This window comes from Pseudophryne corroboree, chromosome 12, assembly GCF_028390025.1.
Source record: "Pseudophryne corroboree isolate aPseCor3 chromosome 12, aPseCor3.hap2, whole genome shotgun sequence".
NCBI classification, from domain to species: domain Eukaryota; kingdom Metazoa; phylum Chordata; class Amphibia; order Anura; family Myobatrachidae; genus Pseudophryne; species Pseudophryne corroboree.
This window is the reverse complement of record NC_086455.1, coordinates 144,318,540-144,343,836: the sequence shown is the minus strand read 5'-3', so window position 1 is coordinate 144,343,836 and position 25,297 is coordinate 144,318,540. Positions and strand designations below refer to the sequence as shown.

The 25,297-nt window shown below is 49.6% G+C and overlaps 2 protein-coding genes and 1 long non-coding RNA gene across 5 annotated transcripts in view; 2 read left to right on the top strand and 1 right to left on the bottom strand.

Annotated features, from left to right (window-relative positions):
- Nucleotides 1-8,006: 8,006 nt before the first annotated feature.
- Nucleotides 8,007-12,509, bottom strand: LOC134981024 (uncharacterized). Its single transcript, XR_010190502.1, has 3 exons — nt 12,156-12,509; nt 11,854-11,956; nt 8,007-8,626 (listed from the first exon to the last, which is right to left on the bottom strand). It is a non-coding gene; the product is annotated as an uncharacterized LOC134981024 (long non-coding RNA).
- On the top strand, nt 9,206-10,429 carry LOC134980505 (cyclin-dependent kinase 5 activator 1-like). Its single transcript, XM_063947355.1, has one exon. The coding sequence runs from the start codon at nt 9,399-9,401 to the stop codon at nt 10,173-10,175; it is 777 nt and encodes a 258-aa protein (XP_063803425.1). The 5' UTR covers nt 9,206-9,398; the 3' UTR covers nt 10,176-10,429.
- A 6,343-nt stretch (nt 12,510-18,852) lies between the features above and the next one.
- Nucleotides 18,853-25,297, top strand: part of G2E3 (G2/M-phase specific E3 ubiquitin protein ligase) — an 80,868-nt gene continuing 74,423 nt past the window's right edge. The window contains exon 1 of one of the 3 annotated variants that reach the window (XM_063948151.1): nt 18,853-19,027. The gene's annotated coding sequence lies outside the window, so the exon portion shown is untranslated. Of the gene's footprint in view, nt 19,028-19,468; nt 19,632-25,297 lie in introns of those variants that run through there. The other 2 variants (XM_063948153.1, XM_063948152.1) reach the window with 2 other exon arrangements.

Sequence of the window (25,297 nt, the reverse complement as noted above, 5' to 3'; positions counted from 1 at the left end):
TTCCTAAATAAGCCATCCATTCCGGTGTCGACTCCCTAGAGAGTGACATCACCATTACAGGCAATTGCTCCGCCTCCTCACCAACATCGTCCTCCTACATGTCGACACACACGTACCGACACACAGCACACACACAGGGAATGCTCTGATAGAGGACAGGACCCACTAGCCCTTTGGAGAGACAGAGGGAGAGTTTGCCAGCACACACCAAAAACGCTATAATTATATAGGGACAACCTTATATAAGTGTTTTCCCTTATAGCATCTTAATATATATAAGCATATCGCCAAATTAGTGCCCCCCCTCTCTGTTTTAACCCTGTTTCTGTAGTGCAGTGCAGGGGAGAGCCTGGGAGCCTTCCCTCCAGCCTTTCTGTGAGGGAAAATGGCGCTGTGTGCTGAGGAGATAGGCCCCGCCCCTTTTTCGGCGGCCTCGTCTCCCGCTCTTAACGGATTCTGGCAGGGGTTAAATATCTCCATATAGCCTCCGGAGGCTATATGTGAGGTATTTTTAGCCAAATTAGGTATTCATTTGCCTCCCAGGGCGCCCCCCTCCCAGCGCCCTGCACCCTCAGTGACTGCCGTGTGAAGTGTGCTGAGAGGAAAATGGCGCACAGCTGCAGTGCTGTGCGCTACCTTTAGAAGACTGAGGAGTCTTCTGCCGCCGATTCTGGACCTCTTCTTACTTCAGCATCTGCAAGGGGGCCGGCGGCAAGGCTCCGGTGACCATCCAGGCTGTACCTGTGATCGTCCCTCTGGAGCTGATGTCCAGTAGCCAAGAAGCCAATCCATCCTGCACGCAGGTGAGTTCACTTCTTCTCCCCTCTGTCCCTCGTTGCAGTGATCCTGTTGCCAGCAGGACTCACTGTAAAGTAAAAAACCTAAGCTAAACTTTCTCTAAGCAGCTCTTTAGGAGAGCCACCTAGAATTGCACCCTTCTCGGCCGGGCACAAAAATCTAACTGGCTTGGAGGAGGGTCATAGGGGGAGGAGCCAGTGCACACCACCTGATCGGAAAGCTTTACTTTTGTGCCCTGTCTCCTGCGGAGCCGCTATCCCCCATGGTCCTTTCAGGAACCCCAGCATCCACTAGGACGATAGAGAAAGTTCTAATTACGCCACTGGTTAGCAGAACTGCTCGTAAAAATTTTCATGCAGTTTCTGAGCAGCTCCAGACCTACTCCTACCTTGCGATCACCTCAGTCAGTTTAGTTCCTGGTTTGACGTCACAAACACGCCCTGCGTTCGGCCAGCCACTCCCCCGTTTCCCCAGGCATGCCTGCGTTTTTTAGCACACTCCCGGAAAACGGTCCGTTACCACCCAGAAAAACCCACTTCCTGTCAATCACTCACCGATCAACAGAGCGACAGAAAAGCGTTGCTCGACTTTGTGTAAAACTGCATAGTTTTGTGTGAAAGTACTTCGCGCGTGCGTACTGTGGCCCGTACGCATGCGCAGAAATGCCGCTTTTTCACCTAATCGCCGCACTGCCACCGAAAGCCGCTAGCGATCAACTCGGAATGAGGGCCATTGTCCTCAGAATCTAAAGTGGCTTTGAAGAATTATTTTCAACTAACCTCATGGTAATCTAGAAGTTTTAACTAATTGCATACATTTCTGAAGTATTACTAGATAATATTGTATTTTATTTTATATGTCTGACTCAGTCACTTTTTCAGCCTAGAGATAAATTCGAGATAGCAGCACCCAAACCTTTAGAAAGGGGGCGACACACTTTTGTCTCATTTGTGTATTCACACTGTCATTTTGTTATGCTGTTATGATTGTCTAGATGATTATGTTACGAGACTTTAAACTCTGTATACCTCATGTCTTTGATATTGTCACCTTATATTTTCTTTATTGATAACTCATCCATAATAACTTTTGGGGAAAGAAAACTATTACAGGTTGAGTATCCCATATCCAAATATTCCGAAATACGGAATATTCCGAAATACGGACTTTTTTGAGTGAGATTGAGATAGTGAAACCTTGTTTTTTGATGGCTCAATGTACACAAACTTTGTTTAATACACAAAGTTATTAAAAATATTGTATTAAATGACCTTTAGGCTGTGTGTATAAGGTGTATATGAAACATAAATGAATTGTGTGAATGTAGACACACTTTGTTTAATGCACAAAGTTATAAAAAATATTGGCTAAAATGACCTTCAGGTTGTGTGTATAAGGTGTATATGTAACATAAATGCATTCTGTGCTTAGACTTAGGTCCCATCACCATGATATCTCATTATGGTATGCAATTATTCCAAAATACGGAAAAATCCCATATCCAAAATACCTCTGGTCCCAAGCATTTTGGATAAGGGAGACTCAACCTGTATTTATATTCCTCTTGCAGCAATGCATCATTCTTTCTTCCTTTATCCAAAAGTCTTTCAAATACTCCTTAGTAGGGTCACAGTTTTATTTCACATACGAATCTGTGTCAGACAACAATCTATACACTTCTCCCACATAACTGGAAAATAACTACCTCCTCCCCCCTCCCTTGTCTGTTTGTATAATTATCACCTCTTTGTTCTCCATTAATGTTCTTAATGCCTGATCCTCTGCAAAAGTAAAATTTTAATTAGTGACTCTGTGTGTCTCACTTATTTTCTCAATTTCCTTTTTAACTAACTGAGGGACAGATTTATTAAGCTCGGTGAAGTGATAAATTGGAAGGTGATAAAGGACCAGCCAGTCAGCTCCTAACTGACATTTTTCAAACCCAGCCTGTGACATGACAGTTAGGATCTGATTGGCTGGTCCTTTATCACCTTCCACTTTATCACATAACCGAGCTTAATAAATCTGCCCCTGAATGGGAAATGGTGTCCACGTGATTCCACGGGATACAAAGTGGATCAGTTATTCATACCTAATGATAACCCTGTTTTCTCCAATTCCTTAACCACTTGCCTGGCATGGTCACATCAGATGCGACCACGTCAGGCTGGGCTTTAAAGAGCAAAAAAACGGCTGCGCTGTGTCTCAGGAGAAAAAAATAAAATAAATAAAAAGATGAGAGCCGTTATAAACAATATAAATTTATTAACCATAAAAAGAGTTAAAAAACGACTAGTTGTAAATGAACATTCATGTAATCTAGAGGCACACCTTGATGGTCTTTATAAAGAAGTCTCACTTTCAACATGTAGGAACAATCTTTGATAAAAGTCCACAGTCACTGAATGCCAGTAATGAAGATAATGGCTGATAGGCAATTACAGCCGTCCCAGGGATTTCAATTAATCAGTCTCACCATGTTCAATAAAAGATGCTGTTTTTACCTCTCTGTGTGGGCTGGTATTGGAACCGAGCATCCTCGGCTAAAGTCCTGCAATGCCCACAGGCGCTGAGCAGCGGGAGGAGAGCAGAAGAGCAAAGCCGCCGGTATCGATGTCTAGCCGGGAGCGGCGCAGAGCACCACCGTTAACGGTGGAAATGAGCACGTTAGGTGAGGATCAGATGGATCAGTGCGTGTGGACACGAAGGGAGACCTCGGCAGGTGTGTTAGAGGTAGAATCCTAACGCGTTTCGTCACGCTCCACGTGACTTTGTCAAAGGTATATTTGTCACTGGCATTCAGTGACTGTGGACTTTTATCAAAGATTGTTCCTACATGTTGAAAGTGAGACTTCTTTATAGAGACCATCAAGGTGTGCCTCTAGATTACATGAATGTTCATTTACAACTAGTCGTTTTTTAACTCTTTTTATGGTTAATAAATTTATATTGTTTATAACGGCTCTCATCTTTTTATTTATTTTATTTTTTTCTCCTGAGACACAGCGCAGCCGTTTTTTTGTTCTTTATTCTTACTTTATCACGTCCACAAACTGTGTACGGCAGCGCAGTCTCTCAGGAGTTCTCTTCATTTACTTATATAAATTCCTTAATTTTCTGTAGGCGCTGACAGCAGTATTTTGGTTTTTCTTTGTTGTAGTATTCAGGCTGGGCTTTCCCTGATATGAATGCATCTGAAGCAACCAGTCAGAAACCCCAATGTGTGGCTGCAGGAAGATAATCTTCCTGCAGCTGCCACTGTCAGAGGGACCTCCCGGCCCCTCTCCTTCCTGGATCCCTCTCCTATGCCTGTCATGCTGCCTATCACTGCTGATCGGTCAGCCTGGCAGCACACTTCACCCGCGGCTGCAAACATGTTAAAAAGCAGCCCTCACCTTGGACCCCCGGAGACCGCAGAAAGAAGCAGGCACCAGGAAAATGTGTGGTAGCGATGGTCGGGATTTTTCGATGGTAATGTTTCGATGTCTGAAAAACATGATATTGTCTGTTCAGGGTTTTTTTTTTTTAGAAAAAAATGCTTTGGATAAGTATTAAATATATCAGGGTTAAGAGAATAGGAGGCCAGTGTGCAGACTGCCCCTGGGCCCCCTCCTCTCTAGCCGTCAGTTCTGTGGAGTCTGGGCACTCGGATCACTAAGAGACCCTAGCTCTGTCCCATTGCGCAGGTCTCTGGGAAAATGGCGTGGCAGACATTTTTCCAGTAAATGTCCTACTGCACATGCTCGAAATGCTAGGAAAATAGCCGCTGCACCATTTTTCCTGTGATTTTAACAGCACTGATACTGCTGACACGGGATTCCGAAGGGTAAGTATTGAAAAACATGGGTGCAGTGTGGGCCCCCTGGATCCAAGGGCCCCGTGTGCACCGTACACACTGCACCCATTGTAACTACACCAATGAAATATATATGTTCTTGTCCTAATTCAATCATAAAAATCCAGCCAATTTCTGAGCGGTTTCTTGAAAAAAATATTAGCTAGTTATGTGGTTAAAGGCGCTGTGAATTTATTATCATGTCTGATAAAATGTCTTTTAAGGGTAATTTTTCATTCATACAGATTCAGATCCATATATAAATTACATTTATTTACTCCTACTGTGGGTGCAAAAAACCAAACTTTTTGAAAATGCCTTTATTGCTACTCTTAATTGGATTTATGGCTTAATTTGTGAAATCGCAAAACTACAATTCATGTCTATAGCATGCTGGTTCTTGCGAGCGCATCACTATATAGTAATGCACTCGCATGTTTAGAGAAGCCCCCTGCCTCCGCAGCCTAGCTGCGAAGGCAGTCGCTGGGACGCCATGTTTTGGGTTGCAGTGGCTGCGTGTGACGCTGCAGAGCTGCCCCGGCATGCCCCAATTTGTCCGGACATTCCTCCGTTGTCTGTACCAGCACTGCGCTCTCTAACGGCGCGTCTATGCCTACAAAACGCTGCATCGACTCCCCATTCCCGCCGGGACTTAGACTGCGATAGCAGTTTAAGTCCTCATGCATGCGCACTTCTGCGTTCATTGCTGAATCGGGCCCTTAATTCAGAGAGCTACTTTTGGTGTAAATGCTCTTTTCACCTCTTTTACCTCTTCTTCTCTGAACCACTTTCCTGTCTAATTAATATGTGACCAGAATTAAAGGGATGACGTGACAGGCCTACTGGTTGGATCCCTCTCAGAAGGGGTAGTGCGATAGAAGTCCATAGACTTCTATTGGGCAACGTCATCTGAAGATGGCGTTGCCCACCACATCCAAGTCCCGCTTGGTGCATATGCAGTACATGGCCAAACCTCCAGAAACTGCATTTTCTGAGGTTTGGCCATGTTTTCCACTTGCTACATCCTGACAAGTGTGTTTGCTCTGCAACATTTGGAAAATTAGGTGAATACTCTTTTCCCTTGAGCGAATCCAACATCTAAAACCTATTCCTTTGAACCAGTCATCTCCTATATATTAGCCCAGATCTGTGAGTTTGTGCTTCATTTGCTAACGCTGGGTGGAGTCACATAACTGGGCGGAGTCACATAGTTGAGCGGACCGGCCTAATCTGGGCTAATATATAGATTAGGAGATAGCCATAGGAAAGCCCTAATCTATATGTGAGCAATACCTGACACTGTACTCTGCCCGCGATCGTGCAGACACAACTGCACCACATTAAGCCTCCGTCGCGGCTCCGCTTCCCCACCCCCGCCAGCCATTGGTGCACACTCCCCCCTCACCAGCCATTGGTACAAACTCCGTTCCGCACCCATGCAGCCGCCCCCCCTCGCCAGCCAATGGTAAAAGCTTTGTTTATATCGTTCAGTGTGTAGGCACCAACGATGCGCGTCCCCGCTCTCGTTCATTGTTGGTGCCGGGTCGCTTAAGAGACCTACACACATGGCGATGGGCCGCCGAGGTGCTTGACGACCGATACGGCCGACGCGGCGGCGGTGGCGGGGGGGCAATGACAGGGGGAGTGAAGTTTCTTGCCCCCGTCACCCGGCTCCATAGCCCTGCATGCTAATATGGACGAGATTGTCCATATTGGCCTGCGTGTTTAAACGAGTCGTCACCAAGGATGAACGAGCGCGGGGCCGCGCATCGTTCATTGCTGGTGCCTACACACTGAACAATATGAACGAGATCATTCATATCTTTCAGTGGTATCGGCCAGTGTGTAGGGCCCTTTATGCATGCAGGCCAATATGGACAATATTGTCCATATTAGCATGCATTGCTATCGGGCTGGGTGACGGGGGGGAGTAAAGAAACTTCACTCCCCCCATCACCCCCCCCCCCCCCCAGCCGTCGGGCACCTCAGCGGCATATTGCCTAATGTGTAGGGGTCCTAAGTCTACTACATGAATGCAGCTACTGTAGCAAGTGCTGGAGGGTAATAACACCACAGCCTCTTAGATATACATATCTTCTGCCCGTTTAATTCTATGTGCATTGCTGCTTGTGATGCCTAAGTTACAGTCATTCATATTAGACTGCAGAGCTGGCACTTCTGCAACATAACCTCGGTTGATATTTGTCTAGAATATGGCGGCCTCTATATTTACTGGGGAAGGATTTGCAGGAATGCTGGCTCATTTTGGCTATGTTAAGGGCTATTATAACATGTTTAATACATTCTGTGGTTTATTTTCAAGATAATCCATTCAAAAATTAGGTAAAAACCCCCCACTATTAATCTATTACTAATGTAAATCCACACGTTATAGAATAATAAAAATGTTAAGTAAATAATTTGTTTTCCCAAGATAAAAAGATTGCGCCACACCACCGGGTACACACTTTATGGCAGCGCGCGGCTCGTTACACCCTCCCCTTCCCCACCATCCCTTTCGGAATAGAAAACACTTCAATCTGGGAGTCCCATCAATTGCAGGATAATGCTGGCTCTATACAGGGCAATCTGGTCATCTGCCCACTCGCCCACATACGCAAACCCTTAAGTCACACACGTAGCGGGTAGAAAGCAGAGATATGGCCACACTCCTAGGCTGACCGGAGACCTCACACACCCAGCCACCGATGGAGTTCCTCCTTTAACCTCTGCTTGTATATTAATCGGTTATAATAAAGCCACACGTGGCACTATAATCCACATTACCAAACCTGGCTCATCAAATCTGTAGCATGGCCAACAGAAGTCATTGTAATGTGTTTTCTAACAGGAGCTGAATCACAACAGGTAAGCAGAGATGTGGCAACTCTTACCTGCACCATGAAGCCACATGGGCTGCGTATCGCTGTGGGGGTCAGGAGAAATAAAAGGTCATTTGGTGATAACGTGGCCGGTCACCTGAACAACGCAGAAGTCTGGCCTGAGCCGATATTGCTGGAAACCAATGCATTAGGACCACTAGCTCATAAGTCAGGCGGTGCCCGTAATACTATACTAATGGCTAGATTTATCAATCTCTGAGAGAAATAAAGTGGGGAGAGAGATACAGTACTAACCAATCAGCTGCTGTCATGTTACAGGCTGTGTTTGAAAAATGACAGTTAGTAACTGATTGCTTGTTACTTTGGGGCAGATGTTTTAACCTGGAGAAGGCAGAAGGAAGTGATAAACCAGTGATGTGCGCAAGGTGATAAACGCACCAGCCAATCAGCTCCTAACTGGTAAATTACATATTGGAGCTGATTGGCTGGTGTGTTTATCACCTTGCCCATATCACTGGTTTATCACTTCCTTATGCCTTCTCCAGGTTAATACATCTGCCCCTCAATCTCTCTCCAAGCTTTGATAAACCGAGCTCTAAATCTGAACACCAATACTTATCTATTCTGTACATTTCATTTAACAAACATCACCCATAAAATACAGTTAAAATCATATTCCATGACAGAGGTGCCTCACATGAACAGAATTAATTTTCCCTCGTGTCCCGGATTGAAGCCCTTTACCTCCATTACAGACAAGGGGAGCACAAAGTTAAAATTCATAAAAGTGGACATTAACTGATTGTACATGTGGCAGGGCACCTGACTGCAGCTATCTGGTTACTATATTTCAAGGCGTCTGTATGGTGATCTTAGATTCCAAATGCAACATACAGTGAGCGTGCGTCATATGCGGGTGCCGGGACTGGAGCAGTAAAGGGATAAAACAAGGTTCAGAATGAGACTGTGGCTCCGCAGACAATCACACTCAGCACTGTTTGTCTTTTTTCAAGGCTTCCAGCCTCCGCAGTAGATCGTTGCCAAACGCCTCCCGATACGCCGGACTTATAGAGTCCAGCAAGGAGTATATGGTCTTGTGGTACTGGCTGTGGCTCCCTTCATCCATGTGGTCAAAGGCAGAACCCACCACCTGAAATAAAGATTCATTGCTGAATGAAACACATTTTTAGGACAAGTAAAACATTCTTACGCTAGGGACAAATAGACCCTTTGGACACTACAGCACTACAAGTACCTGTACGGTCGTGAAGGCTGGCCCCCAAACAAAAACAATGAACTAGAAAGCCACCCCCCACCCTCCCCAACGTATGCACACACAACAACAAAAATCAAACTCCCCCAGAAAAGTCATAGATTTTTTTTGATTTTGAGAATAGAAAAACGCTCTCATTTTATAAACGATAAATCATTTTTCTTGACACATAGGAAGAGCAGGAGGAGGGGTATGGGTTTTGCATTTGTTTTATTTTCAACCAATTAGCTCTCGGGATGATTCAAATATCCTATCTACTTCTCTATCATTTATTTTATACATATCCCCTCTCTCCCAGGGCTGTAATAGGGCGATAATATCTTCTATATTTTCACCAATTTTCATCACTTGTTGAATTGCCTACATGTAGCTCATTACCATAAATAACGCATCACAATCACCAGCTCACACATCACAGTGATGTCACAGTGCCACTGTAAGCAGGGAAAATCTCTGTCTACAACCTGCTGGACTCAGTTGCTACTCAGACCTCAACTGGGTAGCTTCATACACAACGCGAAGGAAACGGACCGTGCCTTTCTGATTGTTTTCAGCAGTCAGAGTTATCACAGACCGTAATTAGAGTTTGATTCCTGCAGACACTTTTATTTGCGGGTTCAACAAATCAAGAAGAAGACCTTGAATAAGAATGTGGAACGGTTTCCCATTCTCGTGCTGCCGCGAGGCAAGCCTACTGGATGAAGACTCATCAACTGGGGCCCATCGCACTGCTTTAGAGGACATTGAGACTGGAAGATCTGGTGAGAGACGTTCACTCATCTGGCGCTTCAGGCGTTTTATGGCCAAAAAGAGACAACCCAAAAATGGCCAAACTGATGTCACCCACCTTGTCAGTGAGAGCCTGAAGAGTTCCCTGTCCTGTGTTGATTTATCAACCTACACACAGGCCACGCATGATACTTTTGCAAAGAGGGAAGCAAAATACCAGATGGTACAGGCAACCACCAGCGAGCTCCTGAGCTGTCTTGGGGAGTTCATCCGTCGGAGGTGCAACAAGCTGAAGAATCTGTCACCGACACAGATTGCTCTATGGATGACAAGCATAGACAGTTATCTCTCTGGATGCGGACAGCGAGTAGGCTTCCTTACCCCGGCCAATGTAGTCTTCCTCTACATGCTTTGCCGAGAGGTCATTCCATCAGAGCTGGACAGCGAGAAGGAACTACATGCATATCTGTCAACATGTCTGTACCTGGCATTCACCTACATGGGTAGTGAGACCGGCTACCCACTGAGGCCTTTCCTGGTCGAAAGCTCAAAGGAAGCCTTTTGGAGCCGTTGCCTCTACGTGATTGACTTGATGAGCTCAAAGATGCTGCGCATCAATGCTGATAGACAATATTTCATCCAGATCTTTGGTGATCTTAGAGCTGAGGGTGGACAGGAGAACACAGCAATGGCTTAGGATCGTCATGACTTGCTGGTGTTAGATAAAGAAAAGGTCATCACACATCAGAGTTCCAGGCCCCATCCCCTGAGCCGGCAGAGAAGCCTCATGTCCATTGGTGCTCCATCTGGCTGCCGGCAAATCGTGCCGATATCGTCTGGATGTGTACTCTGTCTAAGCTACTCCAGGCTGAAAGGTGACTCTTATATTGAAAATGTTCTTTGCATTTACAATAAAAAAGTTTTTGTTTCAATATAATTGGTTGTTGTATTGTTTTGCTTGACAGGTCTCATACATGGATAGGGTTCAACTATACAAAATTCTCCAATATTCTCACTGTAACAATGCACTGTTGCTTAGAGGGGTCTGGTGGGGTATAAACGATGATACTGTCTCAGATATAATTTGTTCCCGTCTTGATCGTTTCCTAGTAACATGGGATAGGCTCTTAAACAATACAGGGATGTGGTTTCTGCTCTGTAGAGACAGATGGCATAAAAGGTGACTGGGCCCCTCAGGTGACATGGCAACTTCTTCCAGGCTCCTCTAGGGGTTCAGAGGAACTACGGAGGCTCTCCGTGGCCACCCACGCTGTGATTTGCAGTGACCTACCTGCTGTTACGCAGCCAAACCCCCCCCAGGAAAATTATGTAACATGGGATTTTTATAAATAAAAACTGGGACAATAAAGGGCACTGTAAAGGTGGGTACACACTAGTAGATATATCTGCAGATCAACTGATCTGCAGATATATCTGTGGACAGATCGGGCAGTGTGTTGAGCATACACACTGCCCGATCCGTCGGGGACTGACGTCATGAACTGGGCAGGCGTGTACACACGCCCGCCCAGTTCAGCTGTCAATCACCGCCGGCCGCCGCAGCATGTGTACGGACGCGCCAATATATCGGTAGATATATTGGCCGTCAGCTGTGCTGCGCAGCCGACGCGATACATCTGTGAACGACGGAGTTCATAGACGTATCGGCCGTACACACTGGCCGACGGTCCCGAGATATATCGGCTGTTCAAGAGAACGGTCGATATATCGACCAGTGTGTACGGGCCTTAAGACCTGCAAATGTATTATAGAAATTAAGAACAATTTTTATTTTTAAAGGGCAGCATGAAAAAATGTGACAGACTCCAAGGTGGCAATTAAAATGAGTGCAGAGTACAAGTGGGGAGGAGTTGGAATTCCAGCACTAAATATAAAGTGTCCGGACTCCAGCTAAGCCTTTCTATACCCGGTATGCATTTAAAATACCGGCCGACGGAATTCCGGCGGCCGCAATACCGACGCTGTAGTCCCGACAGGGGTGCAATCCCACCGCCGGAGTACAGGCGAGGTAGGTGATTCTCCCTCTGTGGGTGTCCACGACACCCATAGAGGGAGAATAGAACCTGTGGCAAGCAAAGCCGCGACGTGCTCGCTCTGCTGCCGACACTCTGGCGGGATGCCGCTGACGGTATAGTGACAGTCGGCATCCTGTCGCCAGTATCCCATACCGATCCTCTATACCCCAGTGTACCTATTGGATGAAAGGGGAATATCATGTTACACGCAATACTTTGCGCAGATAAAGATGTTTCGTTCACCAATTGTTTGTGCGCCACTAAATTGACTATTTGTAACCATCGTATAGTAAATGCCTCTATACGGGATAATTCAGGCAGAAGGAGAGATCCACCAACCTGATGCAGCCCACGAAGCCTCATCGATTTGGCAAGGGTCTTCAGTAATGTTGTAGATGACGCTCTCCAAAAGACGACTTAATAGTTCATCTCTACGTGAGATCTACAGATATAAAGCAGAGGGATGTAACCAGGGCCGGATTAACAATGGGGCGGGTGGAGCTGCAGCTCCAGGCCCCCTTGAAAATAGGCCCAGACGGTGCTAGAAAACTTTGGTGACAATACTTTTTTTTTTCAATTTTATCACCATCAGTGGCAGCCGGAAGCCCCGCCCACTCACTCCCCTCACCCCTCCAACCCACCGTTCACTCATACACCGTGACCTCCTTGCTATTGCAGCGCAGTGGTGCGCACTCCCTGCGCCCCTGTGCAGATCCAGTGTCAAGAGGGAGGCCTGCCGCGGCGCTGGCCAAGGTGGTCCAGCTCCTCCCCTTCACTCACAGTTCTTTCCCTTCCTCTCACTCTCTCCCCTCGGTACGCTGTTGTTGCAGGGGTTTACTGGCGCCACATCCAAATGATGGGGACTCGCGCCAGCCGGAGCTAAAGACGGGACCCGCTGCTGCTGATGACGTGGACCCGCTGCTGCTGATGACGGGGACCCGCTGCTGATGCTGCTAATGACAGGGACCCGCTGCTGAGGAAGGTACGAAGTGCCGTCTGTAGGTGTGTGCGTGTGTGTGTGTGGCAGGGATGGACATCGATGGTCGATGTTTGCTAACCATCAATGGTTTTCTTTCGATGTTAATGTTTTTTAACATTTGATGGTGGCATCCCGATGTTTGCCACAATCGAATGGTAATGTTTCGATGGTGTAGCGATGTTTACTGTTTTTTTCTCTAACGTCCTAGTGGATGCTGGGGACTCCGTCAGGACCATGGGGAATAGCGGCTCCGCAGGAGACAGGGCACAAAAGCAAGCTTTTAGGATCACATGGTGTGTACTGGCTCCTCCCCCTATGACCCTCCTCCAAGCCTCAGTTAGGTTTTTGTGCCCGTCCGAGCAGGGTGCAATCTAGGTGGCTCTCTTAAAGAGTTGCTTAGAAAAAGTTTTTAGGTTCTTTATTTTCAGTGAGTCCTGCTGGCAACAGGCTCACTGCATCGAGGGACTTAGGGGAGAGAAGTGAACTCACCTGCGTGCAGGATGGATTGGCTTCTTAGGCTACTGGACACCATTAGCTCCAGAGGGAGTCGGAACACAGGTCTCGCCCTGGGGTTCGTCCCGGAGCCGCGCCGCCGACCCCCCTTGCAGATGCTGAAGATTGAAGAGGTCCGGAACCAGGCGGCAGAAGACTTTCAGTCTTCATCAGGTAGCGCACAGCACTGCAGCTGTGCGCCATTGTTGTCAGCACACTTCACACAGCGGTCACGGAGGGTGCAGGGCGCGGGGGGGGGGGCGCCCTGGGCAGCAATGTATAATACCTGTATGGCGAAAAATACATCACATATAGCCCTTGAGGCTATATGGATGTATTTAACCCCTGCCAGATATCACAGACTCCGGAGAAGAAGCCCGCCGAAAAGGGGGCGGGGCCTATTCTCCTCAGCACACAGCGCCATTTTCCCTCACAGAAATGCTGGTGGGAAGGTTCCCATGCTCTCCCCTGCACTGCACTACAGAAACAGGGTTAAAACAGAGAGGGGGGGCACTGATTTGGCGATATGAATATATATTAAAATGCTATAAGGGAGGAACACTTATATAAAGGTTGTCCCTGTATAATTATAGCGTTTTGGTGTGTGCTGGCAAACTCTCCCTCTGTCTCCCCAAAGGGCTAGTGGGTCCTGTCCTCTATCAGAGCATTCCCTATGTGTGTGCTGTATGTCGGTACGTGTGTGTCGACATGTATGAGGAAAATGTTGGTGAGGAGGCGGAGCAAATTGCCTGTAATGGTGATGTCACTCTCTAGGGAGTCGACACCGGAATGGTTGGCTTAATTATGGAATTACGTGATAATGTCAACACGCTGCAAGCCGGTTGACGACATGAGACGGCCGGCGAACAAATTAGTACCTGTCCAGGCGTCTCAAACACCGTCAGGGGCTGTAAAACGCCCATTTACCTCAGTCGGTCGACACAGACCCAGACACGGACACTGATTTCAGTGTCGACGGTGAAGAAACAAACGTATTTTCCTTTAGGGCCACACGTTAAGGGCAATGAAGGAGGTGTTACATATTTCTGATACTACAAGTACCACAAAAAAGGGTATTATGTGGGATGTGAAAAAACTACCTGTAGTTTTTCCTGAATCAGATAAATTAAATGAAGTGTGTGAGATGCGTGGGTTTCCCCCGATAGAAAATTATTGGCGGTATACCCTTTCCCGCCAGAAGTTAGGGCGCGTTGGGAAACACCCCTTAGGGTGGATAAGGCGCTCACATGCTTATCAGAACAAGTTGCGGTACCATCTACAGATAGGGCCGTACTTAAGGAGCCAGCTGATAGGAGGCTGAAAAATATCCTAAAAAGTATACACACACATGCTGGTGTTATACTGCGACCAGCGATCGCCTCAGCCTGGATGTGCAGAGCTGAGGTGGCTTGGTCGGATTCCCTGACTAAAAATATTGATACCCTTGACAGGGACAGTATTTTATTGACTATAAGAGCATTTAAAGGATGCATTTCTATATATGCGAGATGCGCAGAGGGATATTTGCACTCTGGCATCAAGAGTAAATGCGATGTCCATATCTGCAAGAAGATGTTTATGGACACGACAGTGGTCAGGTGATGCAGATTCCAAACGGCACAAAGATGTATTGCCGTATAAAGGGGAGGAATTATTTGGGGTCGGTCCATGGGACCTGGTGGCCACGGCAACTGCTGGAAAATCCACCGTTTTTTACCCTAAGTCACATCTCTGCAGAAAAAGACACCGTCTTTTCAGCCTCAGTCCTTTCGTCCCTATAAGAGTCATATCTGCCCAGGGATAGAGGAAAGGGAAGAAGACTGCAGCAGGCAGCCCATTCCCAGGAACAGAAGCCCTCCACCGCTTCTACCAAGTTCTCAGCATGACGCTGGGACCGTACAGGACCCCTGGATCCTACAAGTAGTATCCAAGGGGTACAGATTGGAATGTCGAGACGTTTCCCCCTCGCAGGTTCCTGTAGTCTGCTGTACCAATGTCTCCCTCCGACAGGGAGGCAGTATTGAAAACAATTCACAAGCTGTATTCTCAGCAGGTGATAATAAAATTACCCCTCCTACAACAAGGAAAGGGGTATTATTCCACACTATATGGTGGTACTGAAGCCAGAAGGCTAGGTGAGACCTATTCTAAATCTGAAATATTTGAACACTTACAAAGGTTCAAATCCAGATGCAGTCACTCAGAGCAGTGATAGCGAACCGGGAAGAAGGGGACTATATGGTGTCCCGGGACATCAGGGATGCTTACCTCCATGTCCCAAAATTTGCCTTTCTCACCAAGGGTACCTCAGGTTCGTGGTACAGAACTGTCACTATCAGTTTCAGACGATGCCGTTGGATTGTCCAAGGCACCCCGGGTCCTTACCAAGGTAATGACCGAAATGAGGATTCGTCTTCAAAGAAAATGGACGACCTCCTGATAAGAACAAGGTCCAGAGAACAGTTGGAGGTCGGAGTAGCACTATCTCAAGTAGTTCTACGACAGCACGGGTGGATTCTAAATATTCCAAAACCGCAGTTGTTCCGACGACACGTCTGCTGGTCCTAGGGATGATTCTGGACACAGTCCAGAAAAAGGTGTTTCTCCCAGAGGAGAAAGCCAGGGAGTTATCCGAGCTAATCGGGATCCTCCTAAAACCAGGAAAAGTGTCAGTGCATCATTGCACAAGAGTCCTGGTAAAAATGGTGGCTTATTACGAAGCGATTCCATTCGGCAGATTTCACGCAAGAACTCTTCAGTGGGATCTGCTGGACAAATGGTCCGGATCGCATCTTCAGATGCATCAGCGGATAACCCTATATCCAAGGACAAGGGTGTCTCTCCTGTGGTGATTACAGAGTGCTCATCTTCTAGAGGGCCGCAGATTCGGCATTCAGGATTGGATGCTGGTGACCACGGAGGCCAGCCTGAGAGGCTGGGGAGCAGTCACACAGGGAAAAAATTTCCAGGGAGTGTGATCAAGTCTGGAGAATTCTCTCCACATAAATATACTGGAGCTAAGAGCAAATTTATAATGCTCTAAGCTTAGCAAGACCTCTGCTTCAAGGTCAGCCGGTATTGATCCAGTGGGATAACATCACGGCAGTCGCCCACGTAAACAGAAAGGGCGGCACAAGAAGCAGGAGGGCAGTGGCAAAACTGCAAGGATTTTTCGCTAGGCGGAAAATCATGTGATAGCACTGTCAGCAGTGTTCATTCCGGGAGTGGACGACTGGGAAGCAGACTTCCTCAGCAGGCACGACCTCCACCCGGGAGAGTGGGAACTTCATCGGGAAGTTTTCCGCATGATTGTGAACCGTTGGGAAAGACCAAAGGTGGACATGATGGCGTCCCGCCCGAACAAAAAACGGGACAGGTATTGCGCCAGGTCACGAGACCTTCAGGCGATAGCTGTGGACGTCCTGGTAACACCGTGGGTGTAACAGTCGGTGTATGTGTTCCCTCCTCTGCTTCTCATAACCAAGGTATTGAGAATTATAAGACGTAGAGGAGTAAGAACTATACTCGTGGCTCCGGATTGGCCAAGAGGGACTTGGTAGCCGGAACTTCAAGAGATGCTCACAGAGGACTAATGGCCTCGGGAGCTAAGAAGGGACTTGCTTCAGCAAGTACCATGTCTGTTCCAAGACTTACCGCGGCTGCGTTTGACGGCATGGCGGTTGAACGCCGGATCCTAAGGGAAAAGGCATTTCGGAAGAGGTCATACCTACCCTGGTCAAAGCCAGGAAGGAGGTGACCGCACAACGTTATCACCACATGTGGTGAAAATATGTTGCGTGGGTGAGGCCAGGAAGGCCCCACGAAGAAATTTCAACTAGGTCGATTTCTGCACTTCCTGCAAACAGGAGTGTCTATGAGCCTCAAATTGGGGTCCATTAAGGTTCAAGTTTCGGCCCTGTAGATTTTCTTCCAGAAAGAATTGGCTTCGGTTCCTGAAGTCCAGAAGTTTGTCAAGGGAGTATTGCATATACAGCCCCTTTTGTGCCTCCAGTGGCACCGTGGGATCTCAACGTAGTGTTGGGATTCCTCAAATCATATTGGTTTGAACCGCTCAAATCTGTGGATTTGAAATATCTCACATGGAAAGTGACCATGCTGTTGGCCCTGGCCTCGGCCAGGCGATTGTCAGAATTGGCGGCTTTGTCTTACAAAAGCCCATATTTAATTTTCCATTCGGACAGGGCAGAACTGCGGACTTGTCCCCAGTTTCTTCCTAAGGTGGTGTCAGCGTTTCACCTGAAACAACCTATTGTGGTGCCTGCGGCTACTAGGGACTTGGAGGACTCCAAGTTGCTAGACGTTGTCAGGGCCCTGAAAATATATATAAATATATATATATATATATATATATATATATATAATTCCAGGACGGCTGGAGTCAGAAAGTCTGACTTGCTGTTTATATTGTATGCACCCAAAAAGCTGGGTGCTCCTGCTTCTAAGCAGACTATTGCTCGTTGGATTTGTAGTACAATTCAGCTTGCACATTCTGTGGCAGGCCTGCCACAGCCAAAATCTGTAAATGCCCATTCCACAAGGAAGGTGGGCTCATCTTGGGCGGCTGCCCGAGGGGTCTCGGCTTTACAACTTTGCCGAGCAGCTACGTGGTCAGGGGGGAACACGTTTGTAAAATTCTACAAATTTGATACCCTGGCTGAGGAGGACCTGGAGTTTCTCTCATTCGGTGCTGCAGAGTCATCCGCACTCTCCCGCCCGTTTGGGAGCTTTGGTATAATCCCCATGGTCCTGACGGAGTCCCCAGCATCCACTAGGACGTTAGAGAAAATAAGATTTTACTTACCGATAAATCTATTTCTCGTAGTCCGTAGTGGATGCTGGGCGCCCATCCCAAGTGCGGATTGTCTGCATTACTTGTACATAATTATTGTTACAAAAATCGGGTTGTTATTGTTGTGGGCCATCTTTTCAGAGGCTCCTTCGTTGTTATCATACTGTTAACTGGGTTCAAATCACAGGTTGTACGGTGTGATTGGTGTGGCTGATATGAGTCTTACCCGGGATTCAAGATCCTTCCTTATTGTGTACGCTCGTCCGGGCACAGTACCTAACTGAGGCTTGGAGGAGGGTCATAGGGGGAGGAGCCAGTACACACCATGTGATCCTAAAAGCTTGCTTTTGTGCCCTGTCTCCTGCGGAGCCGCTATTCCCCATGGTCCTGACGGAGTCCCCAGCATCCACTACGGACTACGAGAAATAGATTTATCGGTAAGTAAAATCTTATTTTTAATTCCTGAGAGTTACACTGTTCCTGGCTCCTTCCCGGCTGCTGTGTGTCTGCTTCAGGGCATCTTGGGTTCGTGGGAGGATGTCTCTGCAACTCTGCCTGCCTCAGACCTGACTGCTCTGATGATCCCTCCCCCTCTCTAGGCTGCACCTAGGCACGTCTGTGTGTGTTGTTGTGGTATTCTGTCAATGATTGAGTTGGATAGATCAGTCACTGCTGTCACTCACTCTAGTGACATCCTGCTGCTCCACCTCTGGCTCCTCCCACTGTTGACAGATGCTCTGTCCAACTCCGCCCTCTCCGCATGAATACTGCGCATGCGCCACTCCTTATAACAGCATTGTTACTATTCCATGTCCCACCCACAGTCCCGCCCCCTGCCTCGCTGAAGGGGTATTGCGCATGCGCAAATGGGTTTTTTTTGACACGCGTACATCATATGAATAGTTTTTTCCATCTAATTCTTTTGATGCGATGGTTAGTTACCATCGCATCGAAAGTTTCGATGGTGGAAGCCCAGCCACCCATCATTTGATGGTTGGCTTCCGATGTCCATCCCTAACTCACAGTAACCGTGTCACATGACCTGATGCAGCCGCCCGCAACAATCACACAGAGGGCGAGAACGAGGCCTGGCACGCAAGCTCCGCCCTCAGCGTCTGCTTCCGTGCCTGAGCCGGATGTTAGGGTTTGAATTTCTCCGAAGGCGGCAGCTGTATGTTACACAGCGCCGAGGAAAAGGGCGGAGAGGCGGGGGTCAGGGGAGCCGGCACCAGGTAAGGAGAGCACGGGATGCCGACAGGGAGGTGATGGAATGTATACACACCAGACTGGCGGAGGGATATACGCGGTGGGGTGGGTGACAGCTCCCGCGCAGTCGCTGCCTCCCGGACACCAGCAGCGTTACACCGCACACAGCCGCTTGCTGGCTCTGCGCCAGCGGAGACTGACACTGAGTGGGGGGGGGGGGGCGCATGTGTCGCTCTCTGCTATGCCCATCACGTACAACCCCCGGCAGCAGCATACCTGTATCCCGCCCACACTGCACGCCAGCCTCTGATTGGCCCGCTGCTGGCCACGCCAACCGAGCGGCTTTCACAGTAATAATATTACGCCTATGTTTTCTAGAGCTCTCTGATTGGCTGACAGAATCACTTACTGATTGGCTGCTGCCCCTGCCAATCCTGTAACTCTCAGCAGCGATAGGATGAGCGCTGTGACCTATTCCGGCTCCATACTACACCCGGCCGGAACTGACTTTTTGAAATAGCAGCAGCCCGGGGTCTGCACCCGTTATACGAGTGGTGTCCCGGCTGTGCACCCAGCGGCTCCCCCGCTCCTCACTGCACCGCGCATCCCGCAGCACTGTCCTGCTCAGAGGTAACCCGACCTTTCTCCACCAGTGCTCATTGCGGGCTGCCCGCTGTTCCGTCCTCTCCCCCCACCCCCCCCGCCAGCGGGGACTCTGTGTATATCGCACTGTGTTATGTGGGGGACACCAACCAGTGTGGTGAGAGTTATGCTTAAGCTACATATGTCCACACACTGACCGATCTATCGCCCTGGCCCCTCCTGCCACGGGCTCCCTGGCAATATGTCACCCTGGCCCCTCCTGCCACGGGCACCCTGGCGATATGTCACCATGGCCCCTCCTGCCACGGGCACCCTGGCTCCTCCTGCCACGGGCACCCTGGCGATATGTCACCCTGGCGATATGTCACCCTGGCTCCTCCTGCCACGGGCACCCTGGCGATATGTCACCATGGCCCCTCCTGCCACTGGCTCCCTGGCGATATGTCACCCTGGCCCCTCCTGCCACTGGCTCCCTGGCGATATGTCACCCTGGCCCCTCCTGCCACTGGCTCCCTGGCGATATGTCACCCTGGCCACTCCTGCCACGGGCTCCCTGGTGATATGTCACCCTGGCCCCCCTCAGGCTCCCTGGCAATATGTCACCCTGGCCCCTCCTGCCACGGGCTCCCTGGCAATATGTCACCCTGGCCCCTCCTGCCACGGGGCTCCCTGGCAATATGTCACCCTGGCCCCTCCTGCCACGGGGCTCCCTGGCAATATGTCACCCTGGCCCCTCCTGCCACGGGGCTCCCTGGCAATATGTCACCCTGGCCCCTCCTGCCACGGGCTCCCTGGTGATATGTCACCCTGGCCCCCCACGGGCTCCCTGGTGATATGTCACCCTGGCCCCTCCTGCCATGGGCTCCCTGGTGATATGTCACCCTGGCCCCTCCTGCCACGGGCTCCCAGGCAATATGTCACCCTGGCCCCTCACGGGCTCCCTGGCGATATGTCACCCTGGCCCCTCCTGCCACGGGCTCCCTGGCGATATGTCACCCTGGCCCCTCCTGCCACGGGCTCCCTGGCGATATGTCACCCTGGCCCCTCCTGCCACGGGCTCCCTGGCGATATGTCACCCTGGCCCCTCCTGCCACGGGCTCCCTGGCGATATGTCACCCTGGCCCCTCCTGCCACGGGCTCCCTGGCGATATGTCACCCTGGCCCCTCCTGCCACGGGCTCCCTGGCGATATGTCACCCTGGCCCCTCCTGCCACGGGCTCCCTGGCGATATGTCACCCTGGCCCCTCCTGCCACGGGCTCCCTGGCGATATGTCACCCTGGCCCCTCCTGCCACGGGCTCCCTGGCGATATGTCACCCTGGCCCCTCCTGCCACGGGCTCCCTGGCGATATGTCACCCTGGCCCCTCCTGCCACGGGCTCCCTGGCGATATGTCACCCTGGCCCCTCCTGCCACGGGCTCCCTGGCGATATGTCACCCTGGCCCCTCCTGCCTTGGGCTTCCTGGCGATATGTCACCCTGGCCCCTCCTGCCACGGGCTCCCTGGCGATATGTCACCCTGGCTCCTCCTGCCACGGGCTCCCTGGCGATATGTCACCCTGGCTCCTCCTGCCACGGGCTCCCTGGCGATATGTCACCCTGGCCCCTCCTGCCACGGGCTCTCTGGCAATATGTCACCCTGGCCCCCCACGGGCTCCCTGGCAATATGTCACCCTGGCCCTCCTGCCACGGGCTCCTTCACCTCCATACCTATGCACTCCCACTGCAGTCTCTTGGCTACGGTGCTTAGCCATTGGCCTGTGGCTTAATGGTGCCATGCTCATGTGATTGGCTGGCAGGGTGATACAACGCCACCCCCATAGACAGGTTGTACATATCGGCACCACGGCCAACATAATATATTTGTGGATGACCGCAATCACATATATGTGTGTGTGTGTACATATACACATTTTTTACAGTGCGTCAAACAATATTTCTCTGACGTCCTAGTGGATGCTGGGGACTCCGTCAGGACCATGGGGAATAGCGGCTCCGCAGGAGACAGGGCACAAAAATAAAGCTTTAGGATCAGGTGGTGTGCACTGGCTCCTCCCCCCATGACCCTCCTCCAAGCCTCAGTTAGGTTTTTGTGCCCGTCCGAGCAGGGTGCAATCTAGGTGGCTCTCCTAAAGAGCTGCTTAGAAAAAGTTTTTAGGTTTTTTATTTTACAGTGAGTCCTGCTGGCAACAGGCTCACTGCAACGAGGGACTTAGGGGAGAAGAAGTGAACTCACCTGCGTGCAGGATGGATTGGCTTCTTAGGCTACTGGACACCATTAGCTCCAGAGGGATCGAACACAGGCCCAGCCATGGAGTCCGGTCCTGGAGCCGCGCCGCCGACCCCCTTGCAGATGCCGAAAAGTGAAGAGGTCCAGAAACCGGCGGCAGAAGACTTTTCAGTCTTCATGAGGTAGCGCACAGCACTGCAGCTGTGCGCCATTGTTGTCACACACTTCACACCAGTGGTCACTGAGGGTGCAGGGCGCTGTGGGGGGCGCCCTGGGCAGCAATGAAATACCTATACTGGCTAAAAGATACATCACATATAGCCCCTGGGGCTATATGGATGTATTTAACCCCTGCCAGGTCTCAGAAAAACGGGAGAAGGAGCCCGCCGAAAAGGGGGCGGGGCCTATTCTCCTCAGCACACAGTGCCATTTTCCCTCACAGAAATGCTGGTGGGAAGGCTCCCAGGCTCTCCCCTGCACTGCACTACAGAAACAGGGTTAAAACAGAGAGGGGGGGCACTTATTTGGCGATATGATTATATATATTAAGATGCTATAAGGGAAAAACACTTATATAAAGGTTGTCCCTGTATAATTATAGCGTTTTGGTGTGTGCTGGCAAACTCTCCCTCTGTCTCTCCAAAGGGCTAGTGGGGTCCTGTCCTCTATCAGAGCATTCCCTGTGTGTGTGCTGTGTGTCGGTACGTGTGTGTCGACATGTATGAGGACGATGTTGGTGAGGAGGCGGAGCAATTGCCTGTAATGGTGATGTCACTCTCTAGGGAGTCGACACCGGAATGGATGGCTTATTTAAGGAATTACGTGATAATGTCAACACGCTGCAAGGTCGGTTGACGACATGAGACTGCCGGCAAATGTCCAGGCGTCTCAAACACCGTCAGGGGCGTTAAAACGTCTTTTTACCTCAGTCGGTCGACACAGACACAGACACGGACACTGACTCCAGTGTCGACGGTGAAGAAACAAACGTATTTTTCTTTTAGGGCCACACGTTACTTGTTAAGGGCAATGAAGGAGGTGTTACATATTTCTGATACTACAAGTACCCCAAATAAGGGTATTTTGTGGAGTGTGAAAAAACTACCTGTAGTTTTTCCTGAATCAGATAAATTAAATGAAGTGTGTGATGATGCGTGGGTTTCCCCCGATAGAAAATTATTGGCGGTATACCCTTTCCCGCCAGAAGTTAGGGCGCGTTGGGAAACACCCCTTAGGGTGGATAAGGCGCTCACACGCTTATCAAAACAAGTGGCGGTACCGTCTCCAGATAGGGCCGCCCTCAAGGAGCCAGCTGATAGGAGGTTGGAAAATATCCTAAAAAGTATATACACACATACTGGTGTTATACTGCGACCAGCGATCGCCTCAGCCTGGATGTGCAGCGCTGGGGTGGCTTGGTCGGATTCCCTGACTGAAAATATTGATACCCTTGACAGGGACAGTATTTTACTGACTATAGAGCATTTAAAGGATGCATTTCTATATATGCGAGATGCACAGAGGGATATTTGCACTCTGGCATCAAGAGTAAGTGCGATGTCCATATCTGCCAGAAGTTGTTTATGGACACGACAGTGGTCAGGTGATGCAGATTCCAAACGGCACATGGAAGTATTGCCGTATAAAGGAGAAAAAGACAACGTCTTTTCAGCCTCAGTCCTTTCGTCCCCATAAGGGCAAGCGGTCAAAAGGCCAGTCATATCTGCCATGGGATAGAGGAAAGGGAAGAAGACTGCAGCAGGCAGCCCATTCCCAGGAACAGAAGCCCTCCACCGCTTCTGCCAAGTCCTCAGCATGACGCTGGGGCCGTACAAGCGGACTCAGGTGCGGTGGGGGGTCGTCTCAAGAGTTTCAGCACGCAGTGGGCTCACTCGCAAGTGGACCCCTGGATCCTACAAGTAGTATCCCAGGGGTACAGATTGGAAGTTCGAGACGTCTCCCCCTCGCAGGTTCCTGAAGTCTGCTTTACCAACGTCTCCCTCCGACAGGGAGGCAGTAGTGGAAACAATTCACAAGCTGTATTCCCAGCAGGTGATAATCAAAGTACCCCTCCTACAACAAGGAAAGGGGTATTATTCCACACTATATTGTGGTACTGAAGCCAGACGGCTCGGTGAGACCTATTCTAAATCTGAAATATTTGAACACTTACATAAAAAGGTTCAAATCAAGATGGAGTCACTCAGAGCAGTGATAGCGAACCAGGAAAAAGGGGACTATATGGTGTCCCGGGACAGATGCTTACCTCCATGTCCCAATTTGCCCTTCTCACCAAGGGTACCTCAGGTTCGTGGTACAGAACTGTCACTATCAGTTTCAGACGCTGCCGGTTGGATTGTCCACGGCACCCCGGGTCCTTACCAAGGTAATGGCCGAAATGATGATTCTTCTTCAAAGAAAATGGACGATCTCCTGATAAGGGCAAGGTCCAGAGAACAGTTGGAGGTCGGAGTAGCACTATCTCAAGTAGTTCTACGACAGCACGGGTGGATTCTAAATATTCCAAAACCGCAGCTGTTTCCGACGACACGTCTGCTGTTCCTAGGGATGATTCTGGACACAGTCCAGAAAAAGGTGTTTCTCCCGGAGAAGAAAGCCAGGGAGTTATCCGAGCTAGTCAGGAACCTCCTAAAACCAGGAAAAGTGTCAGTGCATCATTGCACAAGGGTCCTGGGAAAAATGGTGGCTTCTTACGAAGCGATTCCATTCGGCAGATTTCACGCAAGAACTTTTCAGTGGGATCTGCTGGACAAATGGTCCGGATCGCATCTGCAGATGCATCAGCGGATAACCTTATCGCCACGGACAAGGGTGTCTCTTCTGTGGTGGTTGCAGAGTGCTCATCTGTTAGAGGGCCGCAGATTCGGCATACAGGACTGGGTCCTGGTGACCACGGATGCCAGTCTGAGAGGCTGGGGAGCGGTCACACAGGGAAGAAACTTCCAGGGAGTATGGTCAAGCCTGGAGATGTCTCTTCACATAAATATACTGGAGCTAAGAGCGATTTACAATGCTCTAAGCCTGGCAAAACCCCTGCTTCAGGGTCAGCCGGTGTTGATCCAGTCGGACAACATCACGGCAGTCGCCCACGTAAACAGACAGGGCGGCACAAGAAGCAGGAGAGCAATGGCAGAAGCTGGAAGGATTCTTCGCTGGGCGGAAGATCATGTGATAGCACTGTCAGCAGTGTTCATTCCGGGAGTGGACAACTGGGAAGCAGACTTCCTCAGCAGATCTACACCCGGGAGAGTGGGGACTTCATCCAGAAGTCTTCCACATGATTGTGAACCGTTGGGAAAAACCAAAGGTGGATATGATGGCGTCTCGCCTCAACAAAAAACTGGACAGGTATTGCGCCAGGTCAAGAGACCCTCAGGCAATAGCTGTGGACGTCCTGGTAACACCGTGGGTGTTCCAGTCAGTGTATGTGTTTCCTCCTCTGCC

Bases quoted from the DNA above. Each gene is read 5' to 3' on its own strand.
- LOC134980505 (XM_063947355.1), top strand. From the start codon at position 9,399: ATGTGGAACGGTTTCCCATTCTCGTGCTGCCGCGAGGCAAGCCTACTG.